The sequence below is a fragment of the Rhinopithecus roxellana genome, chromosome 21 (genome assembly GCF_007565055.1).
Source record: "Rhinopithecus roxellana isolate Shanxi Qingling chromosome 21, ASM756505v1, whole genome shotgun sequence".
Taxonomy (NCBI): domain Eukaryota; kingdom Metazoa; phylum Chordata; class Mammalia; order Primates; family Cercopithecidae; genus Rhinopithecus; species Rhinopithecus roxellana.
Window position 1 is genome coordinate 12096955 of NC_044569.1, and position 18677 is coordinate 12115631.

The 18677-nt window shown below is 39.2% G+C and overlaps 1 protein-coding gene across 7 annotated transcripts in view; it reads left to right on the forward strand.

Moving 5' to 3' along the window:
- The window catches only part of L3MBTL4 (L3MBTL histone methyl-lysine binding protein 4), a 430288-nt gene that overhangs the window by 192973 nt on the left and 218638 nt on the right, over positions 1-18677 (forward strand). For all 7 annotated transcript variants that reach the window (XR_004055732.1, XM_030926198.1, XM_010373395.1 and 4 more), the window contains exons 11-12: positions 13723-13808; positions 16245-16355. Coding sequence is in view for 6 of the 7 variants with exons in the window: in XM_030926198.1 (XP_030782058.1) it covers positions 13723-13808; positions 16245-16355 (197 nt within the window). In the remaining variant the exon portion in view is untranslated. The remainder of the gene's footprint in view (positions 1-13722; positions 13809-16244; positions 16356-18677) is intronic.

Genomic DNA, 18677 nt, shown 5'->3' on the forward strand with positions numbered 1-18677 from the left:
CTGAGTAGATATTCTAGATGTTTCATGAACACATAGAAATATTTAGCTTAGCAAATTGATGTTTTGATGCTCAATGACCACTTTACCTCATAATTTCCTTGCAAAGCTTAAATTACAATAGAAAAATTTACAGTCCAAAGAAATCCTTCCTTTAGTTGCAACCTTAACCATTAACTTTTTTTAGCCAAACAAAAGATTACTGTATTTTAAATGGTACTGTGCTAGTTCCTATGGATAGATTCTGTTGGCGTAAGAAAGGTAAGAGTTCAGAATATAATATAAATTATTAATTAATGAGCTGGGCAGATATGAATTGAGTGCTTACCAAATGTGAGGCACAGCTAGGAGCAGAGGATGTCACAAAGAACAATAAAAATGTAACGTGAGGATTGCTAGGTCTGTGATAGAATATCACTCAGTGGAAGATGATATGGTTAGTGAAACTAAGAGAAAAACAACCCTAGCTTTTTATTTTAAAATGTTAAGTATTGAGAGACAGAGAGAAATAGAACTCATTGCTCTGTCTCAAATGCCTGCCAAAACATTGGGTTAGATTAGATCCCACACAAGCCATGGTATTGAAGACAGTTCTGCTGGGCGCTCAGCCAGTGCAACACGGATAGGTTGTATTCTGGTGATCTCGCTAGACACAAAAGAGAGTATATTTCTTTACATAGTGTATTCTGTATATAGTACAGCTCAGCCATACTTTGAGCAAAACAATCAATTATAAAATGAGCTCTTTGACAAGCTCCTGAGGTGCTGATATTCCATACTGTAGATCAAAGAGTTCTCCCTATGCTTTAGAAACTAATTAATGATCAAGTAAAAATTATGACATCCTGTTGTAAATGTTGGAGAGTGTAACTTATGTTCTTTTGCCAGAAAGATATTTTAACTTTAATTGTTAGGAGCTGAATATGAATCTAAGACTTCTAGTATCTAAGGTACCATAAATGTGAAGTCCCTTTCAACATGTGTTTTGAAATAATAAAGGGTGAACCTGAATTAGGCTTGGCCACGATTGAAGCATCTGATTTTCTTCAAATCTTGTACTTCTGAGTCGTGTACTGAACAGCATGCCACTGTCTCAGACAAGACAATTAGTGACCACTTGGTCCTATGATTGTTTCCATAAAGAGCCCTTCTGTTCATGCAGAACCTACCAGCGGAATGGCAGCTTTCAGGTAGTGGTAACTTCCCGCACTCTCTGTCACTGGGAGGCCTGGGTACTTGGATGATTCACTGCCCTGCCTTGTGAGAGATACCTGAAACAAATGAATAAGTGGCCTCTGAGGGACTTTCTTAGATAACTCAGTTCTTAAAATGATAGTGAAAGCCAGCCAGGGCTGCACTGGTACTAGTCACATCATCCTTCTTCTTCTATTGATGTTCTCTCTTAGACTTCAGGCCCAGAGGCATAGAGCGCTCAGTAAACCTCAAAGTAGCTCTTCAGAAGTTTTGATTTCTACAAATTGCAAGTCAGGAGGCACAGGCTCTAGCTTTGACTTCAATGTTAGTTGTCTTGCCTTGTATTAGTCACTTAAAATGCCAGGTCTCACTTTCCTCATCAGTAGAATTGAGTTTGATGATGTGTCCATCCAGCATGTGTGTTCATGCTGAACATTCTTTCTATTGTGATAGACCCTTGGCAGATCCCTTTTATTGCTGGTTATTAAATAGGACTATTGGCCATTACGTAAAACCTGCTTGTCATACAGCAATGATTTTGTTTCCTGAATTGGCCACCAGTATAATTGTGGTTGTTCTGCTTCTCTAGGTCCTAAGGGGCAGGTCACCCAGACTAGGATGTCAGGAACATAAGGTCTTGTGCTATTGATTCATGAACTCAATTCTTTTTTTTTTTTTTTTTTTTTGAGTTGTTATATAGTTTATTTATTTATTTTTTTTATTATACTTTAAGTTCTAGGGTACATGTGCATAACGTGCAGGTTTGTTACATATGTATACTTATGCCATGTTGGTGTGCTGCACCCATCAACTCGTCAGCACCCATCAATTCATCATTTATATCATGTATAACTCCCCAATGCAATCCCTCCCTCCTCCCCCCTCCCCCCTCCCCATGATAGGCCCCAGTGCGTGATGTTCCCCTTCCCGAGTCCAAGTTATCTCATTGTTCAGTTCCCACCTATGAGTGAGAACATGCGGTGTTTGGTTTTCTGTTCTTGTGATAGTTTGCTAAGAATGATGGTTTCCAGCTGCATCCATGTCCCTACAAAGGACGCAAACTCATCCTTTTTTATGGCTGCATAGTATTCCATGGTGTATATGTGCCACATTTTCTTAATCCAGTCTGTCACAGATGGACATTTGGGTTGATTCCAAGTCTTTGCTATTGTGAATAGTGCCGCAATAAACATACGTGTGCATGTGTCTTTGTAGTAGAATAATTTATAATCCTTTGGGTATATACCCAGTAGTGGGATGGCTGGGTCATATGGTACATCTAGTTCTAGATCCTTGAGGAATTGCCATACTGTTTTCCATAATGGTTGAACTAGTTTACAATCCCACCAACAGTGTAAAAGTGTTCCTATTTCTCCACATCCTCTCCAACACCTGTTGTTTCCTGACTTTTTAATGATTGCCATTCTAACTGGTGTGAGATGGTATCTCATTGTGGTTTTGATTTGCATTTCTCTGATGGCGAGTGACGATGAGCATTTTTTCATGTGTCTGTTGGCTGTATGAATATCTTCTTTTGAGAAATGTCTGTTCATATCCTTTCCCCACGTTTTGATGGGGTTGTTTGTTTTTTTCTCGTATATTTGTTTGAGTTCTTTGTAGATTCTGGATATTAGCCCTTTGTCAGATGAGTAGGTTGCAAAAATTTTCTCCCATTCTGTAGGTTGCCTGTTCACTCTGATGGTAGTTTCTTTTGCTGTGCAAAAGCTCTTTAGTTTAATTAGATCCCATTTGTCAATGTTTGCTTTTGCTGCCGTTGCTTTTGGTGTTTTAGACATGAAGTCCTTGCCCATGCCTATGTCCTGAATGGTACTACCTAGATTTTCTTCTAGGGTTTTTATGGTATTAGGTCTAACATTTAAGTCTCTAATCCATCTTGAATTAATCTTCGTATAAGGGGTAAGGAAAGGATCCAGTTTCAGCTTTCTACTTATGGCTAGCCAATTTTCCCAGCACCATTTATTAAATAGGGAATCCTTTCCCCATTTCTTGTTTCTCTCAGGTTTGTCAAAGATCAGATGGCTGTAGATGTGCGGTATTATTTCTGAGGACTCTGTTCTGTTCCATTGGTCTATAGCTCTGTTTTGGTACCAGTACCATGCTGTTTTGGTTACTGTAGCCTTGTAGTATAGTTTGAAGTCAGGTAGCGTGACGCCTCCAGCTTTGTCCTTTTGACTTAGGATTGTCTTGGCAATGCGGGCTCTTTTTTGGTTCCATATGAACTTTAAAGCAGTTTTTTCCAATTCTGTGAAGAAACTCATTGGTAGCTTGATGGGGATGGCATTGAATCTATAAATAACCTTGGGCAGTATGGCCATTTTCACGATATTGATTCTTCCTATCCATGAGCATGGTATGTTCTTCCATTTGTTTGTGTCCTCTTTGATTTCACTGAGCAGTGGTTTGTAGTTCTCCTTGAAGAGGTCCTTTACATCCCTTGTAAGCTGGATTCCTAGGTATTTTATTCTCTTTGAAGCAATTGTGAATGGAAGTTCATTCCTGATTTGGCTCTCTGCTTGTCTGTTACTGGTGTATAAGAATGCTTGTGATTTTTGCACATTAATTTTGTATCCTGAGACTTTGCTGAAGTTGCTTATCAGCTTAAGGAGATTTGGGGCTGAGACGCTGGGGTTTTCTAAATATACAATCATGTCATCTGCAAACAGGGACAATTTGACTTCTTCTTTTCCTTACTGGATACCCTTGATTTCTTTCTCTTGCCTGATTGCCCTAGCCAGAACTTCCACCACTATGTTGAATAGGAGTGGTGAGAGAGGGCATCCCTGTCTTGTGCCAGTTTTCAAAGGGAATTTTTCCAGTTTTTGCCCATTCAGTATGATATTAGCTGTGGGTTTGTCATAAATAGCTCTTATTATTTTGAGATACGTTCCATCAATACCGAATTTATTGAGCGTTTTTAGCATGAAGGGCTGTTGAATTTTGTCAAAAGCCTTTTCTGCATCTATTGAGACAATCATGTGGTTCTTGTCTTTGGTTCTGTTTATATGCTGGATTACGTTTATTGATTTGCGAATGTTGAACCAGCCTTGCATCCCAGGGATGAAGCCCACTTGATCATGGTGGATAAGCTTTTTGATGTGCTGCTGAATCCGGTTTGCCAGTATTTTATTGAGAATTTTTGCATCTATGTTCATCAGGGATATTGGTCTAAAATTCTCTTTTTTTGTTGTGTCTCTGCCAGGCTTTGGTATCAGGATGATGTTGGCCTCATAAAATGAGTTAGGGAGGATTCCCTCTTTTTCTATTGATTGGAATAGTTTCAGAAGGAATGGTACCAGCTCCTCCTTGTACCTCTGGTAGAATTCAGCTGTGAATCCATCTGGTCCTGGACTTTTTTTGCTGGGTAGGCTATTAATTGTTGCCTCAATTTCAGAGCCTGCTATTGGTCTATTCAGGGATTCAACTTCTTCCTGGTTTAGCCTTGGGAGAGTGTAAGTGTCCAGGAAATTATCCATTTCTTCTAGATTTTCTAGTTGATTTGCGTAGAAGCGTTTATAGTATTCTCTGATGGTAGTTTGTATTTCTGTGGGGTCAGTGGTGATATCCCCTTTATCATTTTTTATTGCATCTATTTGATTCCTCTCTCTTTTCTTCTTTATTAGCCTTGCTAGCGGTCTGTCAATTTTGTTGATCTTTTCAAAAAACCAACTCCTGGATTCATTGATTTTTTGGAGGGTTTTTTGTGTCTCTATCTCCTTCAGTTCGGCTCTGATCTTAGTTATTTCTTGCCTTCTGCTAGCTTTTGAATGTGTTTGCTCTTGCCTCTCTAGTTCTTTTAATTGTGATGTTAGAGTGTCAATTTTAGATCTTTCCTGCTTTCTCTTGTGGGCATTTAGTGCTATAAATTTCCCTCTACACACTGCTTTAAATGTGTCCCAGAGATTCTGGTATGTTGTATCTTTGTTCTCATTGGTTTCAAAGAACATCTTTATTTCCGCTTTCATTTCGTTATGTACCCAGTAGTCATTCAGGAGCAGGTTGTTCAGTTTCCATGTAGTTGAGCGGTTTTGATTGAGTTTCTTAGACCTGAGTTCTAGTTTGATTGCACTGTGGTCTGAGAGACAGTTTGTTATAATTTCTGTTCTTTTACATTTGCTGAGGAGTGCTTTACTTCCAATTATGTGGTCAATTTTGGAATAAGTGCGATGTGGTGCTGAGAAGAATGTATATTCTGTTGATTTGGGGTGGAGAGTTCTATAGATGTCTATTAGGTCCGCTTGGTGCAGAGATGAGTTTAATTCCTGGATATCCTTGTTAACTTTCTGTCTCGTTGATCTGTCTAATGTTGACAGCGGAGTGTTGAAGTCTCCCATTATTATTGTATGGGAGTCTAAGTCTTTTTGTAAGTCCCTAAGGACTTGCTTTATGAATCTGGGTGCTCCTGTATTGGGTGCATATATATTTAGGAGAGTTAGCTCTTCCTGTTGAATTGATCCCTTTACCATTATGTAATGGCCTTCTTTGTCTCTTTTGATCTTTGATGGTTTAAAGTCTGTTTTATCAGAGACAAGGATTGCAACCCCTGCTTTTTTGTGTTCTCCATTTGCTTGGTAGATCTTCCTCCATCCCTTTATTTTGAGCCTATGTATGTCTCTGCATGTGAGATGGGTCTCCTGAATACAGCAGACTGATGGGTCTTGACTCTTTATCCAGTTTGCCAGTCTGTGTCTTTTAATTGGAGCATTTAGTCCATTAACATTTAAGGTTAATATTGTTATGTGTGAACTTGATCCTGCCATTAGATATTAACTGGTTATTTTGCTCGTTAGTTGATGCAGTTTCTTCCTAGCCTCGATGGTCTTTACATTTTGGCGTGTTTTTGCGATGGCTGGTACCGGTTGTTCCTTTCCATGTTTAGGGCTTCCTTCAGGGTCTCTTGTAAGGCAGGCCTGGTGGTGACAAAATCTCTAAGCATTTGCTTATCTGTAAAGGATTTTATTTCTCCTTCACTTATGAAACTTAGTTTGGCTGGATACGAAATTCTGGGTTTAAAATTCTTTTCTTTAAGAATGTTGAATATTGGCCCCCACTCTCTTCTGGCTTGTAGAGTTTCTGCCGAGAGATCTGCTGTTAGTCTGATGGGCTTCCCTTTGTGGGTAACCCGACCTTTCTCTCTGGCTGCCCTTAGATTTTTTCCTTCATTTCAACTTTGGTGAATCTGGCAATTATGTGTCTTGGAGTTGCTCTTCTGGAGGAGTATCTTTGTGGCGTTCTCTGTATTTCCTGAATTTGAATGTTGGCCTGCCCTACTAGGTTGGGGAAGTTCTCCTGGATGATTTCCTGAAGAGTGTTTTCCAACTTGGTTCCATTTTCCCCCTCACTTTCAGGCACCCCAATCAGGCATAGATTTGGTCTTTTTACGTAATCCCATACTTCTTGCAGGCTTTGCTCATTTCTTTTTCTTCTTTTTTCTTTTGGTTTCTCTTCTCGCTTCATTTCATTCATTTGATCTTCAATCGCTGATACTCTTTCTTCCAGTTGATCGAGTCGGTTACTGAAGCTTGTGCATTTGTCACGTATTTCTCGTGTCATGGTTTTCATCTCTGTCATTTCGTTTATGATCTTCTCTGCATTAATTAGTCTAGCTGTCAATTCTTCCACTCTTTTTTCAAGATTTTTAGTTTCTTTGCGCTGGGTACGTAATTCCTCCTTTAGCTCTGATAAGTTTGATGGACTGAAGCCTTCTTCTCTCCTCTCGTCCAAGTCATTCTCTGACCAGCTTTGATCCGTTGCTGGCGATGGGCTGCGCTCCTTTGCAGGGGGAGATGCGCTCTTATTTTTTGAGTTTCCAGCTTTTCTGCCCTGCTTCTTCCCCATCTTTGTGGTTTTATCTGTCTCTGGTCTTTGATGGTGGTGACGAACTGATGGGGATTTGGTATAGGTGTCCTTCCTGTTTGATAGTTTTCCTTCTGACAGTCAGAAGGACTGTCTGTTGGTCTGTTGGAGATTGCTTGAGGTCCACTCCAGACCCTGTTTGCCTGGGTATCAGCAGCAGAGGTTGCCGAAGATAGAATATTGCTGAACAGCGAGTGTACCTGTCTGATTCTTCCTTTGGAAGTTTCCTCTCAGGGGTGTACTCCACCCTGTGAGGTGTGGGGTGTCAGACTGCCCCTAGTGGGGGATTTCTCCCAGCTAGGCTACTCAGGGGTCAGGGACACACCTGAGCAGGCAGTCTGTCCGTTCTCAGATCTCAACCTCCGCGTTGGGAGATCCACGGCTCTCCCCAAAGCTGTCAGACAGAGTCGTTCGCGTCTGCACCGGCTCCTGCTACTTCCCCTGTTGGTCTTCAGCTGTGCGCTGTCCCCAGAGGTGGAGACTACAGAGACAGGCAGGCTTCCTTGAGCTGCTGTGAGCTCCACCCAGTTCGAGCTTCCCAGCGGCTTTGTTTACCTACTTAAGCCTCAGCAATGGCGGGCGCCCCTCCCCCATCCTCGCTGCTGCCTTGCGGATAGATCGCGGCAGACTGCTGTGTTAGCAGTGAGGGAGGCTTCGTGGGCGTGGGACCCTCCTGGCCGGGTGTGGGATATATTCTGGTGTGCCTGTATGCTTACAGCGCAGTATTGGGGTGGGAGTTACCCGATTTTCCAGGTGTTGTGTGTCTCAGTTCCCCTGGCTAGGAAAACGGATCCCCTTCCCCCTTGCGCTTCCAGGTGAGGCGATGCCTTGCCCTGCTTCAGCTCTCGCTGGTCAGGCTGCAGCAGCTGACCAGCACCGATTGTCCGGCACTCCCTAGTGAGATGACCCCAGTACCTCAGTTGAAAATGCAGAAATCACCGGTCTTCTGTGTCGCTCGCGCTGGGAGTTGGAGACTGGAGCTGTTCCTATTCGGCCATCTTGCTCCGCCCCCCATGAACTCAATTCTTTAGAAAGAATGTTCCAGTGGAAAAAATAGGTTGCTGCTTAGGCTGTTGTTCCTAGAGGAAAAATAATTGAGGGTGCCTTTTAAAAAAATTCTGAAACTAGTATTACACCTCCTTATATGGCCTTCTAATATGGAACAAAAAACTGAGGAGTATTACATTTGCATTGCATAGATGCCACGGATCAGATGGCTGTTTCTTGGCATCATCCAGTTTACAGTGCTGGTGGAACATTAGCCAGAATTGATACAGCAGCACCGTTTTGTTCGAATGGTACCTCTGATGCCACCAGAACCAGCAGGTGAAAAACTTTGTATCAGTTTTGCTCAGAATTTTGAGGCTAGACTGATATCATTTTGGCTTATATCTCTGTCATTCTTGGCCACCACAATGTAAAATGCAAATGTTTCAGGAAATATATTTTATTCATTCAACAAATATTTACCAAATACTTACTGAATACCAGCTGTATGTTGTGAGGAAATAGCAGTGAAGTGAACGTATTCCTATCATGAGGCTGCCTGTGTTCTGATGGAGCAAGAGAATCAAGAAATATTCAAAACACACACTGTGTTAGGTACCAACAAGTGCTGTGGAGAAGAATAAGGTAAGTAATGGGGTTAGGAAGGGCATGTACATTTGGGAGGGGGGTTCCCTATTATATAAAGAGTTCAGGGTGGGACTGAACGAGAAGGTGACAGTTGAGTGGCGTTTGAGATAAGGTGGCAAGTCTGGAGGATATCTACAGATAACTCTCCAGGTAAAGGAACAACAAGTACAAGAACTTGAAGAGGGAGGATGTCTGCAGTGTTCTAGTTATAGCAGGAGTGTAGTGAACAGGAGATGAGGTCAGAGCAGTAGTGGGGCCAAGTTCTGTAGGGCCCTGTAGGTCATGGTAAGCACTTTCTTTTCCCCTAAGTAATCAAGGAAACCATTGGAATGAAATGGTATAGAAAATTTTAACTTATATTTACCTTAGTTTAACCCTTAAGTGTTTCCTTTTCTGCTTCCATATTTGCATCCTCCAGAAGGACTTTTTCTTGACCCTCAATGCGTTCCACTCCAGGTTCTGGGAATAATCTCCCTAGATCCCAGCTTCTTCTTTTTCTTTTTCTTTTTTAAATTTTATTTTAAAATAGAGGCGAGGTCTCATTATGTTCCTAGACTGGCATTGAACTCAGTGGCTCAAGTGATCCTCCCACTGCAGGTTCCTGAGTAGCTGGGACTACAGGTGTGTGCCGCCATGCCCAGCTGATCCCAGTTTTTAAACACAGTGCCTCCTCCTTTGTCCCTCTTGAGGCCACCACTTCCCTGCAGTCTGTAAAGGAGATGGCTTATTCTGCCATATCCCAAGTAGTTCTCTTCTTCTAAAACAGTTCTCAGCTGTTTGGAAAAACCCCTTCTTCCTGAGGGCTCAGGCTGTTCGGCTTCACTACATCTCACCCCTAATTTTGCCACCATCTAGATGATTTTTAATTATTCTTCATCATTAACTGAAGATATTTGTCACCCAGATCTACCGTTTTACCGGAAGAATTGCTGGTACCATGAGGAAATCCAGGGCTGAGTGGCCGACGCCGTAGCTCGGTAGTTCCTTGATCTTAATTTCTGTGACACTTTTTCCATGCTTTGGTTCAGCCACCCATGCCCACAGCCACAGCTTGGACCTCATTTGCCCACAGCCACAGCTGTGGCTGAACCAAAGCATGCAAGTTTTTAACTCAAAATGGCATGGATTGAGGTGGGACATGAATAAATAATTTAAACAGTATAGCCCAGTATCCCATCCAGCTGTCTGTAGTCCCGCCCTCTCGCTGTCGCAGTTCTACGCCTTGGCCTCCAGGGGGAGCTCAGCCTCTCAGTCCTGAGGCCTGAAAAGTGCTGCCTTGGATCATAGATGCGCTGCGTTTTCAATCTTAGCGGGACGAAGCGGTAAGTACGAGGTTGATGGAGCCACGCGTCATCGTTGAGATCCCATTTCTTCCACTTTCTAATGTATAGCACTTGGCAGGCTGCTCAAGGTTCAAGTTTTCACCTAAAAAATGTAGATAAAAAGTGTACGTCACAGGGACTAGATGAGGAATAACTGACTTAATTAAGTGAATACAGTGCTTACCAATAAAAGGAAGCCAGTTAGAGGTGGGTTTTCATTGAGAGGGGTGAAGAGGTTAAAGGCTATTCTTGTTGTATGGGGCGGTCTCCTATATTTCATTCTTGTCTCAAGTAGGAATTTAAATCTTTGAAAAGCTTCTTCCATGGTATTGCTGCACAGCTGTGTGCATGAACTCTCCCACTCCCCCTCCAGCCCTACTTCTTGCTTCCCAAGGTCTACCAGGCCTCAGGGCTGGGGTCGGAAGGAAGAAAGTGGGAGTAGGTGGCTTTTGCAAGTCTCCCTGGGCCATATGACATTCTTCTCTCCTTGGGTTCATTGAACAGGGAATATACAGGTACAATGTTTTCCCTTTTTTGCATGTACATAGCTCATTTCTGAGAATGGCATAGATGCAATTGTTGTTTAAGAGCCATTTAAAACGGTCACAGCCCTTAATTTTCACTTGTTTATCACAAAAAGGGGAAGAAAGATAATGCCTCTCACAGTAGCGTGCCGAGTTTCTTTACCAGGCTGGGACAGGACGAGGTGCTGTCTCTCTCACTTACCTCCCGTTCAGTTTTTAGTCCCCTACACTCAGGTTTCCTTTCGCTCCATCCAACCATATGTGCCCCTCAGGTGCCTGGGTGAGGAAGCCCAGCATGGAAGGGGCCGGGTGTGGGCATGGTTCAAAATTTACACAAAAATGTGGAGATTCAAAATGTAATAAATGGATTTAGATGATTTTTAAAAATATCAGCTCTAAAAGTTAATGCAGAGTTGGGTGTGGTATCACGTGCCTGTAGTCCCAGCTACTCAGAAGGCTGAGGTGGGAGAACCACATGAGCCCAGGAGTTTGAGGCTGCAGTTCTCTGTGACTGCGTCTGAATAGCCACTGCATTCCATTCCGGGCAGCCTGGAGAAACCTCATCTCTTGAAGAAGAAAAAGTAAATGCAACTACAGAAATACTTATTGAAACATAAGATATCTAGTATAGCTCGTGAAGGAAAGGACAGAAAGTAAAGGAAACCTAGGAGAGCTTAAAAATATTCAGCTTAAAACTTGTTTACAGAAATTAGATTTAAAAAACTAGTGATGAAAACAAATGTAAATTAATTTAAAAATCCATTTAGAAAGTGTTTAAAATAGATATATCTGGAACAAAATAATATAAAAGTAAAAACGATGGGTAAAATATTGTCAGCAAACACAAGTAGAAAATAATAGGATGGCAGTATAATTTTTAGTGAAAATAATTTGAGACAAAATACAGAAATGTATCCAAAAGGGAAAGGGAAATTTTCTCTATATTAAGAATAAATAGAAAGTACAACTCATGCCAAACATTTTCTGTACAGAATGATGTAACATCAAAATACAAAGCAAAAGTGCTCCATGATCTAGCAGTTTTACTCCTGGATGAATTCCAACATAAATGTATACTTCTTATCACTAAAAATAATATACTAGAATGTTCATAGCAACATTGTTAATAATAGCTCTCAATGGAAACCACCCAAATGATCACAATCAGTAGAACAGATAGATAAATTGTAAAATAATAACATAATGGAATGTTATTCAACAATGAAAATGAATGTTCTGAAGGCAATCATCTACCCGACCCTCACATTCAGAATGCTGAGCAAAATACATTCACCACCAGGAGCACGTGCTGTGTGATTCCATTGATGTAAAGGGAAAAACAGAAGAAAACAAATTTCTGTGGTTGGAAGCGAGGGTAGGGATTTCTCTTTGAGGAGGGCGGTGTGGTGCCTAAAAGGGAGGATGATAGGGAAGGGATCCTGGGGCTCTGGAAATGTCCTGGCTTAGATCTGTGTCTGGTTAGGCGTGTATGTTAGTTTTTAAAAAAATGTTCAGTCTATCCACTTGATTTGTGTACTCCTCTTTAAATATATTTTTAGTAAAAAGCATAAAAACACAGGAAAAATGATCAGAAATATGGGAGAATTATAGAAAAAATAGTTATTTTGGAGACTTTAGCATATTGCTTCAGACTTTCTGCTTAAAGAACAGATTTTTGAATAATATAGCTAGATTGTATTACTGCAAATGGTACCATACTTTAAAATATATATGTACTCTGTTTAAAAAAATTGTTGACTCTATTTTACACTAAAAAGAAATCCTCAAACCTCAAAAGCAGGAATTCTATATATCACGTGACAGTCTGAAACTGCAATGTGGTAAACTAGATATTAGTATTACTATTTTAAACAAATATGAAAATTACTTGGAATATCTCAAATATATATTTAAGGATTAAATCAAGGCAACACAGATTGCAATTTTAATTGGTTTTTAGAAAATAAAAAGTGAGAAGAATACATATTTTTTTAAAATGTGTCCCGCTGTCTAAACCTGAATTTAGTGGCAATAGTGGCAGATTCATTGTCTCTTATTTTTTTAAATGAAATAAATTATGTTTATAATTCAATTTGACAAAACAAATATAAAATAAACCAAAGAAAAGTAGGAGGGAGGTAGTAATAAGAGTAAAAGCAGTAAACAATATAATTAGAAAAGAAAAAAGAAGGAAAAAAGAGCTGATGATTAAATCTAACTACTTATTGCTTGGAAAGATAAATAAAACTATACGGCCGGGCGCGGTGGCTCAAGCCTGTAATCCCAGCACTTTGGGAGGCCGAGACGGGCGGATCACGAGGTCAGGAGATCGAGACCATCCTGGCTAACACGGTGAAACCCCGTCTCTACTAAAAAATACAAAAAACTAGCCGGGCGACGAGGCGGGCGCCTGTAGTCCCAGCTACTCGGGAGGCTGAGACAGGAGAATGGCGTGAACCCGGGAGGTGGAGCTTGCAGTGAGCTGAGATCCGGCCACTGCACTCCAGCCCGGGCGACAGAGCAAGACTCCGTCTCAAAAAAAAAAAAAAAAAAAAAAAAAAAAAAAAACTATACAATATAGAACTCTAGCAAATTTAATTAGGAATGACAGAACACAAACATAAAGAGGAACAAGAAGGAATTTTGAAATAAACAGAGTTCTTTATATCATGTTCAATATATATTTTTAATTGCAATTGTAGGAGATTGTAATTACAAAGATTTAATAATGAGACTAAAACTTTAATAGACATAGAATGATTAGAGAAATCTGAAAGATTTTCAGAGTCTTCTTTTTCCAATTCATGGTTCGAGGTCAGATGGTTGCTTGTAAGTTTTTTCAAACTTCTAAGGAGGCTTTTGTTGGAGCTTGGGAGTCAGAAACCTGGGTGTCACCTGGCTCTGCCAGGTACTCACATGGCCTTTGACCTTGGCCAACCCACTTAACCTTGTTGAGTGAATGAAAGTACCATTGAGGAAGTGCTTGAACGCAGGTATGCCTTAGCCTTCAAGAGGTTATGATTAAGTGAATTAATGTATCTGAAGTTCTTAGCATCAGGCCTGTTAAATGGTGAGCATTCAATTAACATTAGGTGTTATATCATACAATGTTTTGTAGTATATGGGAATCAGAATATCTATGAGTAATCTTTTGGTATTTATATATATATTTTCAGGTTATCCCAATCCAGAAAATTTTTCCTGGACAGAATACCTGGAAGCTACTCAAACCAATGCAGTTCCTGCCAAAGTTTTTAAAATGGTAAGTTCTGTATGGGTACAAACTCTCACCTTTAAACAATGTTTGTATTGAGTCATGCCTTCATTTGGCAGTTTAAAATTATTCTAATTTAAAATTATTCTAGTTTTTTTCTTTCTAAATTCAAGTAGTAATTTCATCACCAGTATGCTTTTCTTTTAGTTAAAAATACAAAGTAGGTGACTCATTTGCTATTGTCCCTATATACGGATGTAGATGATGGTTTCCTTCCTTGAAAAATGGTAAATCAGAGGTACAGTTGAAAACACCTCATCAGCTGCTGATGATCCGTTCCTTACATTTCTGGCGCTCTTAGTCTGTTGAGTGAGAACTCTGAATGTTCACAGTGTCACGCTCTCAGGGGCTGTTTGAATGTCTGCGATGCTATAACAAAATAGGTGAGATGCATAGCCTTTCTGTGGATAATTTTGTGTATTTTGAGGTAAACTTTTCTTTTAGCATTTGTTAGAATATTAATTTTTAAAGTTCAAATTTGTACTTACATATTTATTGTAGGATTGAACTAAATATAAATTAATTTCTAAAATAAAGTACATAGGTAGTACAGTTAAAGATATTTATTTCCTGAACCTAAACCAGTGGTCTTCAAACTCTATTTCCTTTCAGTTCTCTGTGCGTTTCAAGTTCCCCAACTCGTCTTTAATCAGAATTTTATATATTGGGCTTCTACATATGATTTCATTTACTGAAAGTTTTCTAGAGATCAAGAGGGGTTTGAAACAAAATGGTATTTCATTTTTTGAAAAAACTGATTGTAATTGACTGGGTTTGGGGGGAAATGTCCATATAATAAAATCAGGAAAGTGGAAGTGCTGGAGTACGAGGAAGAGTTTTAAGAAGAGCAAAGATTCAGCAAACAAAAATGCTTACTGTGCTTGACTTTTCCAAGAGGAAAATGACAAGAAAATAAAATTCTGAAAAGTAGCGAAGAAGGCAACTTTCAGGCTCTGTCCTGGGTTATTGTGGATTCAGCTCAGGGATGTATCTTAGGCATCTACAATGCTGAACTCTTCCACCTCTGTTGTTTAGGACAGTGACGTTGGGGAGAACAGAAAGAGTCTCAGGGGTGAAAGACCTAATTATAGTCAGTATACTCCATTTAGTAGATGTAATAATGCATCTTACAAAGAAAATGTGTTCTACAAAAGCTGAAGAGAAACACACCAGATATTGCAGAAAGATTTGACTGTTTCTTACTGACATATTAGTAGGGTTTTTTTCCTTTTGCCATTTCTAGACTTGAAAAATTCAAAACACTTTCATTTCCAGTAAAACCAGTTGAACACTTTTATGTGTAATAGTTTTCAAAGTGAAACTTTTTGCCAACCTGTAGAAACTATCAGAGTTGCTCTTGACTTTGATTTTTGAGAGTTGAATTTCCTTAGTTTCCATGATTTGGTTAAGTCCAGTGTCTTTTTTCTTCCTCTGTGATTATGACTGCTGGTGTGTCTGTGGTTATAGACTCTTGATTCCTAGCAATGTAAGACTTGACGTAAACCATCACACAGATCACCTGTCTCTTGTTACAGATGAAATGACAAAAGCATAGGTTATGACTTTAAAATGTATCATAGTATGATTTTAAAACAGTTTAACAGCTGAAATCACACAGCTTTTATCTAAGCATATTTTAGATTTATAAAGGATCATGTTTATCCTTTCTGAGTATTTATTAAATAATTTTGCCTTCTGTGCCATACACTTTGAAACTGGGCAATGAGGATAGTTAATAGTTTCTGAAATTATATGGTCAATATCAGAAAGAAGGAAAAAATCTAAACCAATATAGAAACTGTAATAAGATGGTTTTTGAATTTTAGTGTAATCATTAACAAATTTATGATATAATCTGTCTTTGTCTTTTTAGCTGTCTTTAAAACGGCCAAAAAGTTATTTTTTCTCTCACAGGTTTTTGTGAATCAGATGAAATAATATGCATACAGTCCTATGTGCACTTAAAACTAAATTCTGGCCATGGCACGGTGGCTCACGCCTATAATCCCAGCACTTTGGGAGGCCAAGGTGGGCAGATCACCTGAGGTCAGGAGTTTAAGACCAGCCCGGCCAACATGGTGAAATCCTGTCGCTACTAATAATACAAAAATTAGCTGAGTGTGGTGGCACATGCCTGTAATCCCAGCTACTCGGGAGGCTGAGGAAGGAGAATCGTTCGAACTCAGAAGGTGGAGGTTGCAGTGAGCTGAGATCGCACCACTGCACTCCAGCCTGGATAGCAAGAGTGGAACTCTGTCTCAAAAACAAACAAACAAACAACAACAACAAAAAACAAATAAAACCTAAATTCCAGTTGTATTAAAGATCGACTTACTAAAACTGAAACAATAGTATTTTAGAAAAAATTAGTAGGAGATCTGAATTACTGAATTTTGCATTTTTTTGTACTTATGACATTTACAGAGGTTGCCTCATGGTTTTCTGCCAAATATGAAACTTGAAGTTGTGGATAAACGGAACCCCAGGTTAATTCGTGTTGCTACGATTGTAGATGTTGATGACCAAAGAGTAAAGGTACATATTTTAAATTTACTATGTTATTATATCAGTATTTTTCCTACATTAGTATTTTTCCTCTACCCTCCCATTCTATGAACCTCCCTCATGTTTTAATTCATCTGCACAATAGTTTTCTGGGGGGAAAAACATTCTGGATTTGACCTTGAAGATTGACCCTGGCCAAGATGGGACTAGAGAATCCCTAAAAAAGGAGAGGGTGTAACTCACATCTTACACTGGCGACAGAGGCTCTGATTTTTTGGTACAACAGAAGAATAAAACTCCAACTGCAACTGGCTTAATTTCTTGTCACAGGTCTTTGGATGGAGAGATTCCCAGCTTATGTGTATGTACAGGGGAAAATCTGTAGATGAGACGTGACTGATTTTGAGAGATATTCTAATACATTTCTGTTTGGATTTGGTGTTTTGACTCTTACTGTCAGTTCTTTTTTTAAGCTTCTTTTTATTGGCATTATTCTATTTTTCTTGAAATCATTGTCATTAAACAGCTTGCCAAGAACAATTAAATCTTTGTTTCCTGCTTTTCTTTGTCAAACAAAAAATTAAAAACAGTTTATTCACTGTAACTAAAAACAAAAGGTTAGATTTCGAATTAAGGATTTGATTAAAATATTTCTATACTATCTTTTATTTTTCTCAGAGAGCTGAAAGCATCTGTAGAATTTATTAAATTTTCTACAACATATTACACTTCAAAAATTATTTTCCATGCAAGTATATTTTCTTTTCATAATAATAAAGATTGAAGTCAACTAATTTTAATAGCCACTATCTTAAAAGATTTAGGTTTGCTATAATTTAAAAGAAATTTTGCTTGCTGTATGCCTAATCTGAAAATAATATCTGATTCAATTTATAGAGAATAATCAGTACATACATTTTAGTAAAATTTAGAGATGAGTGTCCGGCTTGGCAATAGATTATCGAAAGAATTTACACTGGAAATGTCCTTTACTCTTCTGATGAATGAAAACAAAAACTATGTTAAATAATATTCGGGAATAACGTAGGTATTTTACCATATACCTTCTTATTAATATTTTAAGTTTAATTTTAAACATATTCCTTTAATTCTTATTTATTTCTGGCATTTTACTCTTTACTCTTATGGCATTTTCAATGGAAATGACTTTTGCATATCATAATTGCTTTGTTAATTCAGTGATATTTTATTATTAACTTTCATTTTAAAAGTAGTTCAGGCACAATGGCTCACGCCTGTAATCTCAGCATTTTGGGAGGCCGAGGCAGGTGGATCACCTGAGGTCAGGAGTTCCAGACCAGCCTGGCCAACATGGTGAAACTCCATCTCCACTAAAAATACAGAAATTAGCTGGGTATGGTGGCATACCCACCCATACTCCCAAGCAGTAATCCCAGCTGCTTGGGAGGCTGAGGCAGGAGAATTGCTTGAGCCCAGGAGGCAGAGGTTGCAGTAAGCCGAGATCATGCCACTGCACTCCAGCCTGGGCGATAGAGCTGGACTCCATCTCAAAAAAAAAAAAAAAAAAAAAAAAAAAAAAAAAAAATATATATATATATATATATATATATATATATATTGCATTTCTAAGATAAGCTCAATCTTAATAGCACATCAAATCTGACTTAGATTTTTAGTTGACAGACTATTTTCTTATTGTTCATAAGATATTTACTGTAGCATCGATTGATCATTTGTTGCCAGTTTATGAGCAAGCAGTTGAAGTTTTCCTGCTCTCGGCTTTGCCCAGTACATTCCTCTATTCTTCAATTAATGTGTTGATCATATTGTTCTGTTATTCTCTAATTTTCTTTTTAAAGTCAATATTTTTCAAAGGCAATCTTGATCCCAGCACATAATAGATGCTTATTGTACGTGTGAGTGAATTAAGGAGGGTGTGGAGGAGTGAATGGCACTGAATGTACTTTGGCACTCTGACTGTTATCTGAGTATGCACAAATGATTGTGTTGGTCAACAAGCACTCTTCTCTTGTTTTCAGTTATTTTCATAACTACTCTTCTCTTGGCCATCTGGAGTAGTAATGTATTGGAAAATGCCCTCAGACAAGACTGATCTGGGTTCAAATTCCAGCACTGATTTATTTGACTGTGTGGTAACTTGTGAAGTTACTCAACATATTTGAACTTTCCTTATCTGTAAAGTGATGGCATCAACCATACCTACCTCACAGGCTTGTTGTGAAAATTCAGTGAGGTCGTGTATGGAAAATTCCTGAAACTCTACCTGGCTCTTTATATTATAGGTACTTTAGCAGTAGCTGCTGCTGTAATTAGTTGGCGCAAGTACCCTGTGCTGCCCTCCCTGGGTGT